At 58.8% G+C, this 21,900-nt stretch overlaps 1 protein-coding gene across 1 annotated transcript in view; it reads right to left on the bottom strand.

Annotated features, from left to right (window-relative positions):
• DOCK4 (dedicator of cytokinesis 4) overlaps window positions 1-21,900 on the bottom strand; it is a 205,482-nt gene that overhangs the window by 75,453 nt on the left and 108,129 nt on the right. The window contains exons 6-12 of the mRNA XM_079786817.1: window positions 20,238-20,386; window positions 18,631-18,715; window positions 12,487-12,638; window positions 8,921-9,002; window positions 7,535-7,595; window positions 6,609-6,741; window positions 5,405-5,493 (exon numbers count right to left, since the gene is read on the bottom strand). Of these exons, the coding sequence (XP_079642943.1) occupies window positions 5,405-5,493; window positions 6,609-6,741; window positions 7,535-7,595; window positions 8,921-9,002; window positions 12,487-12,638; window positions 18,631-18,715; window positions 20,238-20,386 (751 nt within the window). The remainder of the gene's footprint in view (window positions 1-5,404; window positions 5,494-6,608; window positions 6,742-7,534; window positions 7,596-8,920; window positions 9,003-12,486; window positions 12,639-18,630; window positions 18,716-20,237; window positions 20,387-21,900) is intronic.

Here is a 21,900-nt window from a genome sequence, read left to right as displayed (position 1 = left end):
TACACATATACACACAAAAACTATTTTTAAACTCCTAAATATTTAGATATATGCAAAGGATGAATACATACGTGTGTGTATATAAGTGCACGCACACACACACAAAAAAAACAGAAATAGAGAAGGATAAAACAAATATAGTAAAATGTTCGCCTTTGAGAAATTAGAAATTCTTTGCACTATTCTTGCAACATTTCTGCAAGTCAAATTAACTGAAAACAAAGACTTTAAAAGAGGTTTCATAATCAGAAAATCCCAAAGGTGAGCCAAAAGGACGCACGCTACATGTCTAGCCGATAGGTGGCGCCAACAAGTACCACTTCCAATGGTTAGAAAGCAGCTTCTGAAGGCACGGCTGCTCCAGACTCCCGCAGGGACGCAGAATCACACAGTTCAGTCACAGCGACTCACATGACGACACTGGCATGTGAGCCGAGGCTGCTCAAACCCCCTCCCCGCCCCCCCCCCCCACACACAGTCCACGTCTCCCCAAAGCCTGCTCTCAGCTCAGCCAACTAAACACACCACAGCTCCGTGCAAGGAGGGAAAGCGCCCTCCTGGGGCGTGGGCTCGCACCCGGCGCCTCCCTCTGCCCTCCTGGTGGGCGGCGGGGGGGGGGGGGGGGTGCTGGCAGGACGGCCTCCACGCACATCCTCTCATGCACAGAAGGCTGGACACCGACCGAACTCGCACACGTGGTCTCTCCTAGTTGTGAGCGACGTGTGCAAAGTACAGGAAACAGGGTTTCATAACCACGGAGACAGGAGGGAAAGATTTCGAAGTTTCTCTCAGGACACGCTGAACCGGAGCCAGTGGTTCTGACACGATGTATTTCCTGTCACGGGGCTGGAGCGGCCGCGGGCAATCACCCTGGCTCGGCCGCGCTCCGCATTCCTGCCATTCCCCGCGCGCCCATCCCAGGTGACGCTCACAGCCACCATCTGCTCACGAAGCCTGAACCAGGGTCACCGTCGCAGATATTTTTAGTTTCAAATTCTTACCAGAATACTTCTGGGTTTTTAAAAAATATATTTGTATTGATCTCAGAGAGGAAGAGAGAGATAGAAACATCCATGATGAGAGAGAATCGGGGATCGGCTGCCTCCTGCACGCCCCCTACTGGGGATCAAGCCTGCCACCCGGGCCTGTGCCCTGACGGGGAATCGAACCCTGACCTCCTGGTTCCTAGGTTGACGCTCGACCACTGAGCCACACCGGCCGGGCAGTACTTGGGATTTCCCACGGGGTAGAGCAGAGCTTAGGAAATTTGAAGTTACTCAACTCAACTGAATCTGATCCAAGAGGTAGGCTAACTCCATGGTTTTTATTTTGGTCTTTAAGACTTCCGTGGGCCACTCGCAATTACCTCCCAGTTTCTAAACACAACGGAGACGGTGGTTAATGGACCTTTGCAGCTTGAATCTCAGGCTTAGCGGGAGAAACCAGTTAACTCGGCGAGTCCCTTTACGTACGAAACACACCGGATCACAACTCCGAGAGGGAGGAGGGCGTCGGCGAAGCATGAAGGAAATCGGGCGGTAGAACTTTCTTTCCGAAACTCATTTCCACGTACTCTCCCTCTTCCTTTTTTAGCACCAACGACCCAAGAGCCGCAGGGGGAGCGCAGCGGAAAGCACCGCTTGGGAGCACCGGACGGCTCCGTTTCTTTTCAATCAACAATTCCACGTCCACGGAGAAAACAGCGCCAGGCAACGCATCCCACCGCGGGGGGCGGGGGGCGGCCTGAACATTCGGCACCCCGTTTCCCACTTCAATTCCGTGTGCGCTGCGCCCCCACTCTCTTTAAGTGACTCATTAGCGAGCCTCCCTTTCAGTAACGAGGCCCAGCGGCGCCCGCACACCTGGCTGACGGCGCTCCGGCCACCGCCCGGGGTCCAGGAGGGGAGCGCATCCAGGGGACACAGGACAAGCCCCGCCGAGATGGACGGCAGAAACGCCAGTGGAAGCAGCGAGGGGCTTGGTCTTGTCCTTCTCAAAATGGACAGGGCGGGGCTCTGATAAAGGGGGGGACACCCTGATCCAGGACCCCCTGGGGCTGGGGTTTCTTTCCCTCTTTCCAAGATGCCATCCGTGGTTTCCATCGTAGTTCGACGGCTCCAAGCAGAAAAGGGACCTCCCGGGAATCAGGCTGCGGGAGGCTCACCGGCTGCTCCCACCGGGATTCCGGCAAGCATAAGCGGCGGCTGGTCCGTGAAACAGACTAAGCTCCGCCCGGCCGGCGGGGCTCAGGGGTTGAGCGTCCATCTATGAACCAGGAGGTCACGGTTCGAGTCCCGGTCGGGGCACATGCCTGGGTTGCGGGCTCGATGCCCAGTAAGGGGCGTGCAGGAGGCAGCCGATGCATGATTCTCTCTCATCATTGATGGTTCTCTCTCTCTCCCTCTCCCTGCCTCTGAAGTCAATAAACATGTTTAAAAAAGCAACAGAGTAAGCACCGGGAGGAACTGCCCAGGAAGCAGACTCTGCCCCTTCCTTCCTGGAGTTCATGCTACTGCCATCCAGTCTCTAAGCACACGCGTGACCTCACGCTGCGTCCGCCCCTCCTGGTCCGGCAGGGAGCCTGCCCGCGCCCCGCAGCACACCGCGCTCTGGTGGGTTTGGTGGGAACGTCAGGCTGTGAGTCACACAAACACGGTCCCTCCCCACCTCCTGGGAGAGGGAGGAGAGAGCTGACCTCACCGCGCACCGCAGCCCGAGCACGGCCGGACGGGAGCTCTGGGGCGGACGGCTCCGGCCCAACTGACCACCGAGTTCCGGTTCCCGTTGCCGTTTCTCTGCGGGTCCGTCTGGCCCAGCAGGGCGGGCGCGGGTGCGAGAGGAAGGGGGTCTGAATGAAGTCCTGGCTCTTCTGATGGCCAGGCCAGCTGGACTGTCACACAAACACCCTGTCCGTCTCCACAACAACGCCTGCGGCCCAGTCACAGGGCTTCACTGGATGGAGGGCCCTTCGTGGCAAAGAAAGCACACGACGGCACAGTTTCCGTGGGCTTTCCTCTTGTTGGGTGTGTGTGTGTGTGTGTGTGTGTGTGTGTGTGTATGTGTGAGTGTTTGTGCGTATATGTTGTGTTGTGTTTTTTTGCTTCAACGTGGGTGTGAAAGGGGGTAGGGCGCTAACAATATTCACCAAGCTCCTGTCTGCCGAGCAGGCTTCAGGGCATGGCTGCCTGTGCCGCACGTGGCCATGTGGTTAGTCTACATGTGTGACTGGGACAAGGCTGTGGACCCATGGGATGTAGCTTACCAGGCAGTGCCACATGTCAGGTCCCTCTGAACGAGATGCACACGTTACCTACACGGCACGGCAGCCAACATGGTTCTCCCAAGCCACATCTGACCTGGGCCGTGTGCATGTTCCCGGTATCGCTCTCCCAAGCCGCGTCCGCCCTGGGCCGCGTGCGTTCGGGGTAGAGGACGCCGTCGCAGCCCCGGCAGGGAAGCTGCTTTTCCGCCCTCCCACAGCTCTCGGTGCTCCCGGCCTCTCCCCACAGGGACCGGGGACCGGCCTCTCCCCACAGGGACCGGGGACCGGCCTCTCCCCACAGGGACCGGGGACAGTGCATTGCCATCCGGGTTCCAGGGACCAGTCACACGCAGAGGCCAAGGCTGGGCGCTACTGAGCAAACGCAGGCGCTCTGTCCGCTCAAGCCCGAACGGAGCCCTTTGTAGAGAGAGGACAGAGCACGCCTCCCCGTCACAGCTCAGATGCCGCTGGAGGAGAACGCTGACTGCGCAATTTTAAAGTTAGGGAGCAGAGAGAGGAAAACAGCAGGCCATTTCCTTCTGATGCAGACAAATCAATGAGAGCGCCGGAATGAGGGGTCTCGGGAGAGCCAGACAGCCCCCACACTCACCCCCTGGAGGGGGCCAGCCCCCGACACTCACCCCCTGGAGCCGGTCAGCCCCCCACACTCACCCCCTGGAGAGGGTCAGCCCCCCACACTCACCCGCCTGGAGCGGGCCAGCCCCCCACACTCACCCCCTGGAGCGGGTCAGCCCCCCACACTCACCCCCTGGAGCCGGTCAGCCCCCCACACTCACCCCCTGGAGCGGGCCAGCCCCCCACACTCACCCCCTGGAGCCGGTCAGCCCCCCACACTCACCCGCCTGGAGCGGGTCAGCCCCCCACACTCACCCCCTGGAGCGGGTCAGCCCCCCACACTCACCCCCTGGAGCCGGTCAGCCCCCCACACTCACCCCCTGGAGCGGGCCAGCCCCCCACACTCACCCCCTGGAGCCGGTCAGCCCCCCACACTCACCCGCCTGGAGCCGGTCAGCCCCCCACACTCACCGCCTGGAGCCGGTCAGCCCCCCACACTCACCCCCTGGAGCCGGTCAGCCCCCCACACTCACCCCCTGGAGCGGGCCAGCCCCCCACACTCACCCGCCTGGAGCCGGTCAGCCCCCCACACTCACCCCCTGGAGAGGGTCAGCCCCCCACACTCACGCGCCTGGAGCGGGCCAGCCCCCCACACTCACCCCCTGGAGCCGGTCAGCCCCCCACACTCACCCCCTGGAGCGGGCCAGCCCCCCACACTCACCCGCCTGGAGCCGGTCAGCCCCCCACACTCACCCCCTGGAGCCGGTCAGCCCCCCACACTCACCCCCTGGAGCCGGTCAGCCCCCCACACTCACCCCCTGGAGCGGGCCAGCCCCCCACACTCACCCGCCTGGAGAGGGTCAGCCCCCCACACTCACCCCCTGGAGCGGGCCAGCCCCCCACACTCACCCCCTGGAGCGGGTCAGCCCCCCACACTCACCCCCTGGAGAGGGTCAGCCCCCCACACTCACCCCCTGGAGAGGGTCAGCCCCCCACACTCACCCGCCTGGAGAGGGTCAGCCCCCCACACTCACCCGCCTGGAGCAGGTCAGCCCCCCACACTCACCCCCTGGAGCGGGCCAACCCCCCACACTCACCCCCTGGAGCGGGTCGGCCCCCACACTCACCCCCTGGAGCGGGCCAGCCCCCCACACTCACCCCCTGGAGCGGGCCAACCCCCCACACTCACCCCCTGGAGCGGGTCGGCCCCCACACTCACCCGCCTGGAGCCGGTCAGCCCCCCACACTCACCCCCTGGAGCGGGCCAGCCCCCCACACTCACCCCCTGGAGCGGGCCAGCCCCCCACACTCACCCCCTGGAGCCGGTAAGCCCCCCCCACTCACCCCCTGGAGCCGGTCAGCCCCCCCCACTCACCCCCTGGAGCCGGTCAACCCCCCACACTCACCCGCCTGGAGGGGGTCAGCCCCCCACACTCACCCGCCTGGAGCCGGCCAGCCCCCCACACTCACCCGCCTGGAGCCAGTCAGCCCCCCACACTCACCCCCTGGAGCGGGCCAGCCCCCCACACTCACCCGCCTGGAGAGGGTCAGCCCCCCCACACTCACCCGCGTTGGAGCCGGTCAGGTTGTAGCGCGCGTTCAGCTTCTTGATGATGTTCTCGTGGATCTGGTGCCACTCGCTCTCCGTGTTGCACCTGGGACATGGCCTCTGTCAGCGTGGGGGCCGGGAGCCGCAGGGACGCCCAGCCCGGCTCTGTCCTCACCACCAGTGCTCCCCTCCCGCTCCCTGCAGCTCCCGCAGCCCCTGCAGGTGACGTCAGTCAGCACAGGCACCCCAAGACCGGCAGGCACGCGGTCCGTGTGCCAGTCAGTGCCCACCGGCCTCATGCCCTTCCCCGGGGTCTGCTCTGAGCACCCCGCTGTGAACCCCCTTCCCTGGGGTCCGCTCTGAGCACCCCGCTGTGTGTCAGCTCTCAATGTCGGAGCCCATGGGGAGGTGCTCACAGTGGGGAGATCCAAAACCAGGTGCATTTTAAAAATCCATTTAGGATGTGGAATAGCCACGGACGTTCTTACTGCTGTGTAAGATAATGTTAGAGTCCTGACCCTACTATCTCAGAATGCAGCCTTATTTGGAAACTAGAGGCCTGGTGCACGAAATTCAAACGGTGGGGGGGGGGTCAGCCAGGCCTGCACCCTCTCGCAATGCAGGACATCCCTCTCGCAATCTGGGACCACTGGCTCCTAACCGCTCACCTGCCTGCCTGCCTGATTGCCCCTAACCACTCGCCTGCCTGCCTGATTGCCCCTAACCATTCATCTGCCTGCCTGATCACCCCTAACCACTTATCTGCCTGCCTGATCGCCCCTAACCACTCTGCCTGCCTGCCTGATCACCTCTAACCACTTATCTGCCTGCCTGATCGCCCCTAACCACTCTGCCTGCCTGCCTGATCGTCCCTAACCGCTCGCCTGCCTGCCTGATCACCTCTAACCACTTACCTGTCTGCCTGATCACCTCTAACCACTTACCTGTCTGCCTGATCTCCCCTAACCACTCTGCCCGCCTGCCTGCCTGATTGCCCCTAAGCACCTCTGCCTCGGCCCCCGCCGCTGCGGCTTCGTCCGGAAGAACGTCCGGCTGTCTGGTCTAATTAGCATATTACACTTTTATTATTATAGATTATTATTATAGATGGTCTTTACACAAGTAACCAAGGTAAAGTGAGGTCCTTAGGCGGGTCCCAGTAGGTCCTGGTTCCCGGGTTCTGCCCTGCACCCTCCCCCTCACCCCCGGGCAGCCTCTTACATGTACACTTTCAGGATGAGGTCGTCCTTGGTCTCCCCGGTCAGCAGGTCGGCGATGCTGAGGACCGCACAGCCAAAGGGGCGCCGGTACTGGACGCTGCAGGCGTTCTTCTTCTCTCCCGCCCCCATCCGACCTGCCCCACGGAAGCAGACATGGCCAGGAAGTCACGGATCCGAGCCTCACGAGGCACACACACCATCATCATGTCATTGGCCACGGGAAGGACATGGGTTTGAGGCCACAGGAGATGCCGCCTCAGCCGGGGACCCTCCTCCGCAACGACCTAGCCGTGACCTCGAGCACGCCGCTCACTCTGGGCGCCCCGGCCATCGAGGAAACCTGAGGACCGGCCGGTCCCACACCTGGACGCCTCCTCCCCGAGGTCCCGCGAAGGCGCCCAGGAGGCCCGGGTCCGTCGGGCAGGAAAGTGCCTCTTCCAGGACTCGCGCCTGGGTTGTGGATTCGATCCCCGGCCCCAGCCGGGGCGCAGGCGGGAGGCACCTGATCCATGATTCTCTCTCACATCCATGCCTCTCTCTCTCCCCCCTCTTCCCTCCTCCCTTCCCCTCTCTTTAAAAAAAAAAAAAAAAACAACAATGAAAAAAATATCCTCACTCCTTGGGTGAGGATGAAAAACAAAAAGATGAACACGAAATTGTTGAATCAAATATGGTCAGGGAGCCCGTGAAACAGAAACAACAAACTCCGCGAGCATGAGTGGCGAGAAGAGAGTGCCGGGTGAGCGGGCCGCATGGCGTGGGGAAGCCAGGGAGCGAGCGCCCCACCCCCACCCCCCCACCCCCGTTCTGGGATTCTCGGGCGCAGCTCCGGCTCTGACGTCTCTCTGATGCGGGCAGCGGGCAAGTCACGAGCACAGAGGCCTCGCGCACGCCTTCCCGTGAGCTCCCACCGACGGCCACACCTACCGATGCGGATGATGTGCACCGTGATGTAGATGTCCCTGCGGAGCTCGCTGCTGCCCAGGTCCTGCCGAAAACAGAGCCCAGTTACGGCAGAACTCGTCCGTTGGGGGGGGGGGGGGGGCGTGAGAGGGCCCAGCACGTGACTCCCGCAAAAGACAGACGAAACGGAGCTGCCGCCCGACCAGCAATTCCACTTGTGGGAATTTACCCGAGAAAATAAAAACGCGAATGTAAGAAGATACGTGCACCCCCGTGCTCCCTGCGGGATCAGCAGGAAGAACCCAGCAGCCGCGGCGTGGTGAGCGGGTGGGCACAGAGGGCGGCGTGGCTCACGAACACCGTGGTGAGTGGTCAGCAAGAGGACAGAGGGAAATCGCGCCAGCCGCAGCACGGCTGGACCTGGCGTGTATGTCGCTGAGTGAAACACTAGTAAATCAGAGAACAACACACTGCACGGCCTCACGGGTTTGTGGGATCCAAACGAAGAAGAATTAATAAACAAAACGAAGCAGAAACAGACCCAGGGAGACAGAGAAGCTGATGGCTGCCAGTGGGGAGGGGGGGGGGAGATGGAAATAAAACAAACCAACAATGACTAGCTCACAAGGCCACTAGCGCCCACACACAAAGCTTTAAAGATTTTAGAGGGCAGCATAAAGAAATGAGAGCTGTGTTTCACAGCGTTAGGACTGGTGACTTTTAAAGATTTACTGAGCTTTCTGTAGTACCTTTCTAAATGAAGTTAGGTGTTTACTCCCCCCAAAAAATCAACAGAGATATTTTTAATGGCATTTTTGTAGCAGGAGCATATAGTTCAAATCCTGTTCTAAAAAGATTATCGTGGCCCAGCTGGTGTGGCTCAGTGGTTGAGCGTTAACCTATGAACCAGGAGGTCACGGTTTGATTCCCAGTCAGGGCACATGCCCGGGTTGCAGGCTCTCGATCCCCAGTAGGGGGCGTGCAGGAGGCAGCCGATCCATGATTCTCTCTCAGCATTGATGTTTCTATCTCCTTCTCCCTTCCTCTCTGAAATCAATAAAAATATATTTAAAAAAAATAAAAATACTGTAGTGGACTTTCCTGAAGGTTTACTGACGGCACATGGTAGTTAAAGGGAAAGCCCGCTCTCACGTCAACCTCTCCCTCACTCATTCTCATATCGAGTCGCGCGGCCTAGCAAACACCAGCGAGCTACCACCCTGCACCCCGGCGAGCGTGTGACCGGCTCCAGTGCCCGCGAGGAACGCAGGGGCGACCGTGTCCGAGTCCCGGGCACCCCTGGCCTTTGCGTGTCGTTCACAAAGTTTAAGCAAACCCCCGGCACCCGCTCACAGAGATCCACGTCCCCTCATGACACGCAGCGCCACGGGGAGGGCGCGGCCCACTCACCACGAAGAGAGAGCAGTGCCGCTCGGGCTTGTCGGGGGCTTTGGGCAGCCCGTTCCGGTTCAGCCGCAGGAAGAACCGCTCGCTGCAAGAGAGAGGAAGGTCAGCGTCTCAGAGGCTGTCTAGTCGCTCGGACGGACGGGGCGCTTTGCCCCCGGGTGCTCCTCCTCCCCGGCCGGGCTCCACGCCCATTAGATCACGCGTGTGACATCGAAGCTTTCCTAGAAAACGCAAGCGCCCCCGAGACAGCCATCACTGGCTTCACTTCGGACAAAACCGGCGAAGCAGCAGCCGCAGAGCCGAGGGTGGAAACGTACGTGCGAACAAAACCGACGTTGAATATTACAGAAGCGTGCGCTTGAATCTTACACGACTCTATTAACCGGTGCCACCCAATTCCTTCCATAAAAATTGTAATAAACGTCTGAAAGAAGAGAATAGGGTTCCACGCCAGGTGCCGTCCTCGGGAGGAGGGTCAAACCGAGGACAGGTGGCCGCTGACGGCAGCGCGGAGGCTGGGCGTGGCGGGCACAGCCGGGGTGGGCGGTGAATGGGTCTCCCCACTGCCCTTTCCTGCGGCTCCAGGGAGAGGCCTGGCGCTCTTTCACCGCGAGAGAAAACGCATTATTCTTTCAAGGTTAAGCTATGCTAAAAGGAAATGCCCAAAAATGCATCCTGGGGTGAGTGAACCGCACTTTAGAAATCATATAATTTGGTAATACTATTTTGGTGGGAACTGACCATTTGATGGGCACTCTGCTAAGGACTTTACATGGACTAAGTCATTTTATCCTCACGATGCCTTTATGAAATTGGCACATTATACCCATTTCACAGATAGAAAAACAGAGGCTACTGACCTGTCTTGTGCTAAACCACAGAGCTGCTGCGTGGCTGAGTAGGGAAGTCGATCCCATACATTCATACATAACCCTCCCCTTCATTTGAATGCTCTAAGGGGAATTCTTTCTCTGCTCTATGGAAATACTGAGCAAATATTTCCAGAACATTGAGATACGGGAGAAGCCGCTCACCCCCACGGACCCCATCAAGCCTGTCCCGGAGTCCAGGGTAACTGCCCCAGGAAGATGAAAGGAGTGGCCATTGTGCCTGAGCAGGTTTCAAAGCGGCCCCTGGTTTTAGAGGTTCCTGGGTGGTTTCTTCAATGAAACACACCCCGAGAACTGACTTGGAAAATGGACTATTTTATAAACAAAGGAAGACTCCAAAACTGTTTAAGAACCTGGACTCAGCCAGTCAGAGCTCCCGGCCTAGGACAGGTATTGGGTTTTGCTTCCTCATCATCAGCACTTACTCAGAGATATTTATGGATCACATTTTACCCCAAGCACAGGGACCTTTCCCCTCCCCTAATCACACAGAATGCTCTACTCTGTGGGGTGTGTGTGTGTGTGTGTGTGTGTGTGTTGCATGCTCCTCTTAATGCCCACTGAAACACTGGAACCACATTTTAGAACATCCTGACAGGTGAGTCTAAAATGACAAACAGCGGTCAGGTTAGCACACAAAGGTCCACAGGGCATGCTTCACCAGCACCTGAGCTTCAGTGCCGATGTGAAATACTCGCCCATATCCGCAAACTGCATCCACATCCCGGTAAACCAGAAAGCAGCCCGGGGCTCTGCACTATTCTCAGCCCTCTAGTCTAGACGGAATCCCAAGGATGCGAGTCCTACACAGTCTCAGGTCCCGGGTCCCAGGATGCGAGTCCTACACCATCTCAGGTCCCGGGTCCCGGGTATGTGAGTCCTACACCGTCTCAGGTCCCAGGTCCCAGGATGTGACCTACACCGTCTCAGGTCCCGCGTCCCAGGATGCGAGTCCTACACCGTCTCAGGTCCTGGGTCCCGGGTTTGTGAGTCCTACACAGTCTCAGGTCCCGGGTCCCTGGACGGGTTTTCCCGCCTTTGTCTCTCCCGTTTAGTGTCAATTTGTGAAGGGGGAGAGGTTTCCTAAGTCACTGGTCCATCTCCTCCCACAGCGGAGACAGTAGATTCTGAACCTGCTACCAATGTTGTGTCCACGTCTCAGAAACCCTGACCCTCCTGCAAACACCTTATTCCGGGGACACAGTCTACCGTCAAGAAGTAGAAAGTGCGTTACTAACAGCTCCTGCTGAACACAGATTAACTCACCAGAGAGTTTACAGCTATCAGTGCATGAAAAATAAACTTTGTGCATATGTCCTAAACCTTTTTTTTTTTTTACCAGAAAAGAAATATTCCAGGATTCCTTTGTGTGTGTAAAACAATATATGTGGCCTGGTGTTCCTGAAAACTGTCAGAATTTATGTACTTAGATGTGTTTTTTAAAAGCATGGTACAGTTGGGTCCTTATGTGTGATTTGTAGGATACAATATATATTCTAAATTTAAATTGGAAAATATGTAATGTAAACGATGGTGTGCGTTATGCTCAACGTTAAAAAACAAATGTATGAAAAGTCTAAGGCACACAAACACACCCACTCCGAGTTTCTACTGAATACGGAAAGCCTGCCCCAATCAGCCACAGCAGGGGAGACGCAGCACGGGGAAGAGAAAAGAGTGCGTGCACACAACACACGGAATGTCCATCAGGCCCCGCCCCGGAACGGCAACGGGAAGGTCTGCAGGTGCACTGACCACCTCCTGGGACCATCCGACCCAGGTGGGTGAGGACGGGGTCATTAGTCACTGTAAACGGAAATCTACCACGTGCTGCCTTTGACAAGCAGGCAGGCTTGGAGTTCTTCTATCTTCCCTGAATTTCCACACAAAGAACTCACACAGCCCGCTACCAGTCCTAGTTCACGTAAGAGTGGTTATCACAGTCCTACAGCCCCTTTGCGTTCCGCTAGAACTTCCCCATACATCACCCCGTCTAACTTTCAGGGGGACCGCCACACGGTAGGAAGCGTAGACACCACAGGGTCCTACCAGTGAGAAAGTGGGGCTGAGAGCAGAACGCGTACCAGGTCACCTGGTCCATGCCCGCCCGTCACCCAGGCCATCTGGTCCACGCCCGCCTGGGACCCGGGTCACCTGGTCCACGCCCACCCGTGACCCAGGCCATCTGGTCCACGCCCGCCCGGGACCCGGGTCATCTCGTTCACGCCCACCTGTGACCCGGGTCATCTGTGTTCCATGCCCGCCCAGGACCCGAGTCAGCTGGTCCACGCCCACCCGTGACCCGGGTCAGCTGGTCCACGCCCGCCCGGACCCGGGTCACCTGGTCCACGCCCGTCCGTGACCCGGGTCACCTGGTCCACGCCCGCCCAGGACCCGGGTCAGCTGGTCCACGCCCGCCTGTGACCCGGGTCACCTGGTCCATGCCCGCCCGGGACCCGGGTCAGCTGGTCCACGCCCGCCCGGGACCCGGGTCAGCTGGTCCACGCCCGCCCGGGACCCGGGTCACCTGGTCCACACCCGCCCGGGACCCGGGTCAGCTGGTCCACGCCCGCCCGGGACCCGGGTCACCTGATCACCTGGTCCACGCCCGTCCATGACCCGGGTCAGCTGGTCCACGCCCGCCCGGGACCCGGCCCCAGGGGCACCGGGCGCAGTTACCTGATGGGGCGGTTCTCCCTGCTGTCGAAGAGCGAGAAGACGACCTCGAGCTCCTCGCCCAGGTTGGAGCACATGAGGCTCTTCAGCTGCACGAAGAGGTGGTGGCTGCTGGCCTGCGCCGGCGCGTCCTTCTTCCGGTGCCGATGCTCCATCTGAGGGACACCCACCAACACGGGATCAGCCAGGGGGTGGTGGGAGCGACAGCCCGGTGGGCTGCGGGGTGACCTGCTGTCCTGTGCGATGCAGCTGTCCCCAACCCACGACGGGGTCACCTCCCGACACACTGGTCGTAAGTGGGAAATAGCCCACGTCAAAACTGCACTGATGTCCAGCCGGGTGGCTCAGTGGTTGAACATTGACTTATGAACCAGGAGGTCAGGGTTTGATTCCTGGTGAGGGCACAGGCCCGGGTTGCAGGCTCGATCCCCAGTGTGGGGTGTGCAGGAGGCAGCTGATCCATGGTTCTCTCTCATCATTGATGTTTCTATCTCTCCCTCTCCCTTCCTCTCTGAAATCAATAAAAATATATTTTTTAAAAATGCACTGAATACATCTAACCACTGGACATCACAGCTGAGCCTGGCTCACCTTTAACTGCTCAGAATACATACATGGGCCCACAGTGGGGCCATTATTTTGAGTTTCATCTCAAGACTAATCACATTCCTCTACTTCTCACCAGAAGCAGGAGCACAGATGGGCATGATGGGGCGTGAACACACAAACACAAAATCCAAAAACACTGACAACACAGAACCCTGTGCAGAACAGGTGCTGACCCTCGGGATCGGGGGCCGCCACCGTCCAGCCTCACAAGAGAGAACCCTACCGCCCACAGGCAGTCCAGGAAAGGTCAACGCTCAAACCCTTCAAACCCGGGCACGGTCTCTCCCGAATGCTCATTGTTGTTTTTAAAAAATATATATATATTTTATTGATTTTTTTTTTACAGAGAGGAAGGGAGAGGGAGAGAAACATCGATGAGAGAGAAACATCGATCAGCTGCCTCCTGCACACTCCCCACCGGGGATGTGCCCACAACCAAGGAACATGCCCTTGACCAGAATCGAACCTGGGACCCTTCAGTCTGCAGGCCGATGCTCTATCCACTGAGCCACACCGGCCAGGGCCATATTGCTTTTGCACGTGCACACCGTCAAGTCGAAAAATCCTAAGTTGAACTTTGTAAGCCAGGGACCGGCTGTAATTCTTTTTATTTTTTATTTTTTGGCTCTGGATTTGGAATCTAGTCGGATATTAAATTCCAAACTTTCTTCCAACTTCTAAAGTAAGAAACTATCAAGTTGGCAAGCCATGGAGGAATCTTGGTTTTTTTCATCACTCATGTTAAAAGGATACCAAGGCACTGAGCCGACTCAAGCCCGCCGTTCAAAGGGTCCGACTGCTTCCGGACCACCTCCCAGGGCGAGAAGAAGCGATGAGTCATCCTTAAAAATCAGCCGAACGTACGGCTGACCGACCATTGCACGGATGGGAGATGGCCAGTGCAGCGACAACGGCACATCCCTCACAATTCGGAGTTCTTCTAAAGGCGACTGACTTGCAAAATCCCGGCAGTGTTCTGGGGCAGGCCGTGGTGAGTGATGCTCGATGACGAGAGCGCGAGTTCTCACCTGCCGTGGGCCCTGGACGCAGACCCGCGAAAGCCAGCCAGGTGTCTGCGGGGACAGCGCCTGCGTCCACCTGTCCTCTCTGTCCTCAGGACAGCCAGCCGAGGCTCCCGCCGGGGGCAGGACCCGCAGTGAGGAGACGGGGGACCGACCATTCACCCCACACACAGCTGTGGGCGTCTGCGCGGTGCCAAGACGGGCCGACGCAGAGACAGCCTCGCCTGCATGGAGCTCCTCAGGGCGCACCATCACCGGAGCTGCCACAGGCCGAATACAAGCCTGCCCGTGTGGGGCGGGAGGGAAGAACTAGGCCACCTGACCCTCGGTGGGGGAACCACATCTAGATTCATGCTCCTCAGCCTCGGGGGCACACGCAACCGCCACGGGAGCTCAAAAATCCGCCTGTTGCCCTGGCCGGTTTGGCTCAGTGGATAGAGCGTCGGCCTGCAGACTGAAGGGTCCCAGGTTCGATTCCGGCCAAGGGCATGTACCTTGGTTGCGGGCACATCCCCAGTAGGGGGTGTGCAGGAGGCAGCTGGTCAATGTTTCTCTCTCATTGATGTTTCTAACTCTCTATCCCTCTCCCTTCCTCTCTGTAAAAAAATCAATAAAATATATATATTTTTAAATCCGCCTGTACGCCCAGGTCCTACCCACAATTAAGTGAGAATTTCTAGGGGACGGGGCTGCAGACAGTGGTCTTTCAAACGCTCCCCCGGGGACTTGAACGTGCAGCGAGCTGAGCGTCCCTGACCGAGGTCATGTGCCGAGATCAAATCCCAGCTGACGGAAGGCACTGCGGGATCTTTGTGTGTTGGCACCTTGGCACCGCTGGTCTCGGCGTGCCCGCCAGTAACCAGCCCTCCCGGCTCCATCCTCTGTGCCTGCGACGTGGGAGGGTTCGGACTGAAGCAGGGGATGATCACCCGTCTGTCTCCTGGGAATTCACTACTTTGGGGAACTGCTAAAAATATCCCGGCGCGAACAGGGCTGCACTCACAGGCCCCGGAAGCATGCTCACAACAGACAGAACGCATCTCGGAAATAAGTCATGGCTCCAGCGCCAGGGACCCTACACCAACGTGCTCACCGTCCAGGAGACCGCTGGTTAGGAAAACCAGCAGATTCATCCCAAGACTGAGGGGGCCCAAATGTCTAACCCGCACAGTGCGCTCCTTACTGGGTGAATCCTCACTGCTAGGCCTTTTCACTTCAGCTCTAGGGAGTCTGCACTGGATATTGCTGGGGTGTTATTATTTTGGGGGGTAGGGGGATAAGAGGGCTGGATATTTCTGGGGTGTGGGGTTTTTTGTGGGGGGGAGAAGAGGGCTGGATATTTCTGGGGTGTAGAATTTTTTGGGGGGTGGGGGAGAAGAGGGCTGGATATTTCTGGGGTGTAGAATTTTTTGGGGGTGGGGGAGAAGAGGGCTGGATATTTCTGGGGTGTAGAATTTTTTTGGGGGGTGGGGGAGAAAAGGGCTGGATATTTCTGTTGTGGGCTGCCCTGGGCTTTGTGGGACTGTCAGCAGCTCTCTCTCTGGCCTCCACCCCCCAGATGCCCGAATCCCCTCTCCCCACCTCGGCCCACCCATTCCCCAATTGTGACACCGAAAATGTCTCTAGACATGGCCGAACATCTTGGTGGTGATGGGGTGGGGGTTGCCTCTGTCTGAGATTACTGGTCTACCCACGAAGGATCACACAACAAGCCGGGAAGGTGATCTGATCAAACCAAGAAAGGTTCCTACGCAGACCGCTCGCCGGCTCAGGTCACCAGAGAAGCCAGTGGCGACGATCCCTTTATTCACAGAAAGCTGGGCTCTGCCCTCGGCAGCACCCAGATGTGAACAGCAGGGGGTTAGCGCTTTTTCCTGCTCAGATGAGCACAACGGGTGAGGAAGACCCGCGCACAGGGCTACCCGAAGCCCAAAGCAAGAGGGTTTAATGCTGTAGGTGGACCCAGGGAGATGCGAACGCGTGTGTCTGAGAGCGACAGAGAAGACGCTGCGGGAAAGAGAGGTGGCCATATCCTCTGTGGGGCGCGCAGCTCCACGCCACGGTCCTTGGTCCAAGGGGGACAATAAGTCACCGGGACAGCAGGGGTGGGTGGTGGGGCTGCCAGCTCTCCCTGGAAGTCGATGTCAGTCACTCTGATGCCACCAGAGAAGATGAGCAAGGGCCACAGACAACCTGGGTGCCCAGGCCGGGTGCAGGCAGGCCCCCGGGGCTGCCTTAAGGAGGACAACATGGAATCACTGGGGTTTAGAAACAGAAAAACGCAACCGCTCCAGAGGAGAAGTTACACGTTCATGCAAAACCACAGCACTCCGTGTTCCTCATCTGTCAAGTGAAGACTATGGACTAGGATTTGAGCTACCCTATCTAATAAAAGAGTAATATACAAATTGACCGTCACTCCAACACACAAGATGGCCACCCCCATGGGGTCAAAGATGGCTGCCCCCATGTGGACACAAGATGGCCTGCAGGGGAGGGCAGTTGTGGGCAATCAGGCCAGCAGGGGAGAGCAGTTAGGGGTGACCGGGCCTGCAGAGGAGGGCAGTTGGGGGAAACCAGGCCTGCAAGGGAGGGCAGGTGGGGGCGATCAAGCCTGCAGGGGAGGGCAGTTGTGGGGGGACCCAGGTCTGAAGGGGTGGGCAGTTGGGGGGGGACCCAGGCCTGCAGGGGTGGGCAGTTGGGGGGGACCCAGGCCTGCAGGGGTGGGCAGTTGGGGGCGACCAGGCCTGCAGGGGAGCAGTTAGGCATCGATCAGGCTGGCAGGGGAGTGGTTAGGGGGTGATTAGGCTGGCAGGCAGAAGCAGTTTGGGGCAATCAGGTAGGCAGGCAGGCGAGTGGTTGGGAGCCAGCAGTCCTGGATTGTGAGAGGGATGTCCGACTGCCCGTTTAGGCCCGATCCCACCAGGCAGTCAGACATCCCTTGGGTGGTCCCAGATTGGAGAGGGTGCAGGCTGGGCTGAGGGACACACACCTCGCCCTCCCCCACCTCTGCCCCCGTACACGAATTTTGTGCACTGGCCCTCTAGTAAAATACTAAAAACAAAACAAAACAAAACAAAAACCAAACCATCCAAGGCAGTCATGGCTAATTAGTGGTGATTATTTCCCATCAATCACAGTCAATGCCCATCAATGACAGCTGAGAGGAGACCCCCGAATCTTATCAACACAGCACCCTCCGCAGCCACCACTAACAAACCAGAACGCTGAGCGATGAATCCATCAGCCATCCATCCCACATGCGACCATAAAGGAAAGGAACGGAGATAAAATCGCTGGCACGCAAGATCAAACGAGGGAAGGTCACATGTATTTGCATCAGGCACTGGTGGTTGTTTATCAAATACGGTATCTGACACCCCAGCCTAGGTACGAGGGTGTGACTACGTTCTGGCCAGCGAGCTGCAAGTGCAAGTGTGGTGTGGGATTTCCAAGAAGGCCCCTGAACGCAGCTGGACCGCTCTCGTCCCTGCTGCGGGGGAGCAGCGGCAATGGCGGGAGCTCTGGCAGCTACGTGGTGCCTGGAAGTACTCTTGACGACGGAGCCGTGCACGGCACAGCAGAAGGAAAACGGCCCGTGCCCCCTTCCGGCACCAGGAAACCACCAAGCCCAGAACGTCCTGCCTCTGGACGTGCGTCTGGTGAGAGAGAAGTAAATGTCCATCGTGGCCAAGCTTTTACTATTTACGTCATTAAACACAGCCAAACCGAATCGTACGTTTTAGCGTGGAAGGTATGGATTCTTCTGGCCACCTTGCCCGTCTAATAAGGATAAAGCAAAGGTGAGAGGACAAATGGAGACCGACCGAATGCTTAGGCACTTTGCAAACATCGTCTGCCCAGGAAAGGCTTTCTACATGCGTTTCTCATGTGACTTCCATGATAAACACGGGATAAGGATGACACCCCCCAATGAACAGAGGAAGACACGGAGGCTCTGAGAGATAGAGCAGTAAGTCCCAGATCACAGAGCTGGTGCAGGGCAGAGGGAAGCCAAGTCTAGTTGTCTGGGTCTTCCCCATGGCTCAGCACTGAGGAACGGATTGGGGGGTGGGAGGGTTCGGGTCAGACCAGCAGCAGGGACCAAGGAGACGCTGGCAGGAGTCTGTAGTCACCATGAGGGGGACAGGGGGTGCGCGTGGGTGAGGAAGGATTGGACACCGTTAGTCACAGTCGTGTCCTGACACACAACAGCTGCGCACGCACGGCTTGCAAGCATCTCCCTAGACTAGGCAAAAACACAAAGATCTGCAACAGAAACGCGTCTGGGTTTAGCCCTGGTCCCGGGAGCGGAGGGCCGAGTGGGGGACGCCCCGTCGTTCTGGGACAGGGGAGCGTCTGAGTTCTGTGCTCAGGGCACGGTCACCTCAGCTCTCATCCTCCTTCCTCGCTCCGGATTAAACCGGGAACATCCTGTTCTTGCAAAATTAAGTACAGCGAGTGCCATGGAAACCACAAGCTCAGGAGCGAGCTGCGCCCACGCGCCCGCACCCACCAGGCGGTAGAGCTCGGTGATGCTGATGTCCTCGGGGTCCACCACCGCGTACTCCTTCCTGGGCACCAGGTCCAGGCCCAGCTGCCTGGAAAGCAGAGGCAAACGTTGGGGAGAAAAGACACCTTTAGAGAATGTATGTGCTTTTTAACTAATTAATTTGTTTTTAAATCTTTATTGTTGCAAGTATTACACATGTCCCTTTCCCCCCATTCACCCCATCTAGCCAGCCCCTGCCTCCCCCCGACCCTAGGCCCTCACCACCCTAACTGCCAGGGTCCCCGGGTTACGCAACTATGCACACAAGTTCGTTGGTTGATCTCTTCCCACCCCCACCCCCTTCTCTCTGAGGTTCCACAGTCTGTTCCATGCTTCTGTGTCTCTGGATCTCTTTTGTGCATCCGTGTATTTTGCTCATTAGATTCCATATGAGTGAGATCATGGATACTTACCTTTCTCTGACTGGCTTATTTCACTTGGCATAATACTTAAATCATTGTTTTTCACTACATCACTGGGAAATGGGACATTTCAGCCACCATACTATTTCCCCCACATTTTCCACTTTGTACGACCTGTGACCGTGGCTGTGGCAGCCAACCTAACGAGGCTGGGCCCTGGGCAGGGGCTGGGAAACAGGTGGCAAGGGCGGGCACATTGGGGGAGAGGGGCTGGCACTCTGAGTGGGGGGATCCTGCCACGGGGTGGGGGGGGGGGGTCTTGGCTTTCTGCAGCAGGAGCCGTGAGCACCCACAGACACCACAGAGCCCGCCCGCTCGGACTGGGTGAGACAGAGCCGGACACATGTTGTTCGGGGAAAGGGGGTGGCAGGGTTTTAGGTTTCTAAGCGGCTGATTCCTGGGCTTTCCTTCGGCTGGCCTCCCCCCAGTTGAGGTTTCGGGGCTCACAGAGGAGCATCAGAGCAGTGCTTTCAAAACAAGAAGAAATAAGGCGACAGGAAGGGACAGGAGGAGGGGTGCACACAGGATCTGGGAAGCTGGAGGGGGGCGGGTGAGGGGGGTCAAGGCTGTATCAACTCAGCCCCTAACCTGCCTGGGAACCCGGGGGCAAAGGGACAGGGGGGAGGGGACAGGGGGGAAGGGGACAAGGCCCCACGTGAACTCTGCGGGACATCGGGGAGCTCTGGGAGCAGGTGGGGGTGCACTTTGACTTCCTCAACCTCTCGGAGGCCCCCGGGGAGAGGGAAGGGCTGGCCCAGGAGGGAAGAGCCGATTAACCTCCCGCCGGCTTCCCGTGCCGCCCGGGAGCTGCAGCCTCAGCGCCTCCCCAGGGGTCGCAGGGCGCCAAGGCCCGTGGCGCGGAAGAGCTGCCTGTTCGCGGGACGTGCCCGCGCCACGCCCGAGGCCACAGTGGGCGCAGCAGCCACAGCGATGCACCCGCCACGTGTGGTGCCTGGGAGCTCGGGCACCATCGGCCACACGGGTGTAGCGAGCCAACAGCGCCCGTGCCCACGCCAGCCCGGCCCTGGGGATGCGGCTCTGGGCTCCGTCCGGGACGTTTGTACTCAACCCGCGAAGGGGGACAAGCGGGAGAGCCCCACAGAGTGTGTTCGGGGAGCCCCACGCCGCGCTGCGCCCGCCGGCACTCACTCGTTGCCCCAGTCGAGGCGGGCGGTGATGTGGCGCTTCACGTCCTTCATGCGGTCGTGCGTCAGGTGGCCCACCAGCACCTGGCGCCGCAGGTCCAGCACCTCGTTCATGATGTGCCACAGCCGGTGGAACAGGTCGCCCTCGTTTCTCTGGGAAACACCAACGGCGGCCTCAGTCCGGGCCCCAGGCTGAGCCGGGGCGGGGGGGGGGGGGGGGGGGCACAGAGGAGGGGGCGCGTCCTATGTGCTCGCCTCTTCGGGGACAGATTCTTCCTAACAGACTCTGCCCTCGTGCCTGCGCACTGCCCCCCCCCCCCCGTGCGATGAGACTGCTGCCCTCCCCAGGAATCGACGTCCCCTCCCAGACTGCCCAGCACAGGCACGTCACACCCATGTGCCTGCCGCCGCCTCCTGGGCCTCCCTTCCCCCTCCAATCCGCCCTCCTCAGCTCTGTCCCATCCGATGGAAACACCCCGGCACCACATCAGAGAGGCAGCAGGCCCTGTTTCCTGGCTGGTGGCCCAGTCCGAGTGTCGTCCGTGCACCAAAAGGATGCAGGATCGACTCCCAGTCAGGGCAATCCTGGAGGCAACCGACTGATGTTTCTCTCTCTCTCTCTCTCTCTCTCTCTCTCTCTCTCTCTCTCTCTCTCCATGTCTCTCTCTCTGTCTGTCTCTCTCTGTCTCTCTCTCTCTATGTCTCTCTAACCCTCTCTCTCAAATTAATCAGTACATAAAACGTTTGTAAAACACATGAAGGCAATGTAGCAAGCCTTTAATTGTGAGAACTAGAGTGGTTTAGAGATGGGGAAGTTTTTATTCGCCTACGATGAACACAGCCCGAGTTCTGGAGCAGCAGACAGACCAGGTTTAGACTCAGCCCCCGGCCCTGAGCACGGGGCCCTGGACAGACCGTCCCTGGAGAGGTCTGAGATGAGACCTACCCGGAGGACACGCCCACCCCGCCACCCCCACCCCCGCCAGGCCTGCCCACACCCCTCAGCACGGAAGGCTGCCGTATCTCCCTGAGGCTGTCTGTGCTTGTATCCCTGACCCTTGTTAGGTGGCATGTTCAAGGACGTCACGGAGGCCTCCCGGTGTCACGTGGAGCAGCCAGCGGTTGGGAAGCTCTCGCCGCGTGCCTAGGTGCTCCGGGCCCTCCCAGGGAGCAGCTCTCACCTGCCACCACCATTTAGGACAGCGGCCGCCCACCGGTGGTCCGTGAGGCCCGAAAGGTGGGCGACCGCTGATTTAGGAGACACAACCGCCCTCCTCCAACCTCTCTCCGCGGAGAAGCTCGGCGCCTTGAACTGTTCGAAAGCAGCAGGGACAGCGCCCCTGCACCCAGGCCTGGGGACCTCACACCAGCGCACTCGCCCAAGAATCCCCATGCGGACAGGAGACCCCCGAGGTCGAGCCCAGCCACGCCAGCCTCATCCTCAAGGCCAGACGTCTGGGGTCTCCAGGGCCAACTGGCATTTGCTCGCAGTACAGCTGACGCCCAGCCCAGGGGCCAGGACACTGTGCAATAACCCCGTCTCCATCGCTCCCAAGACCAGGCCGTGGGGAGGCGACTCCTAGAGCCTACAACACACGGATGCTCAAGCCGATCTGTCTGTCCCCAGAACAGACGCTCAAAACCTCAAAGGCAGGGAAAAGTCGCTG

This window comes from Cnephaeus nilssonii (genome assembly GCF_951640355.1).
Source record: "Cnephaeus nilssonii genome assembly, chromosome: 12".
Classification (NCBI taxonomy): domain Eukaryota; kingdom Metazoa; phylum Chordata; class Mammalia; order Chiroptera; family Vespertilionidae; genus Cnephaeus; species Cnephaeus nilssonii.
The sequence above is the reverse complement of the archived record's forward strand: the minus strand, read 5'-3'. Positions and strand labels throughout refer to the sequence as shown.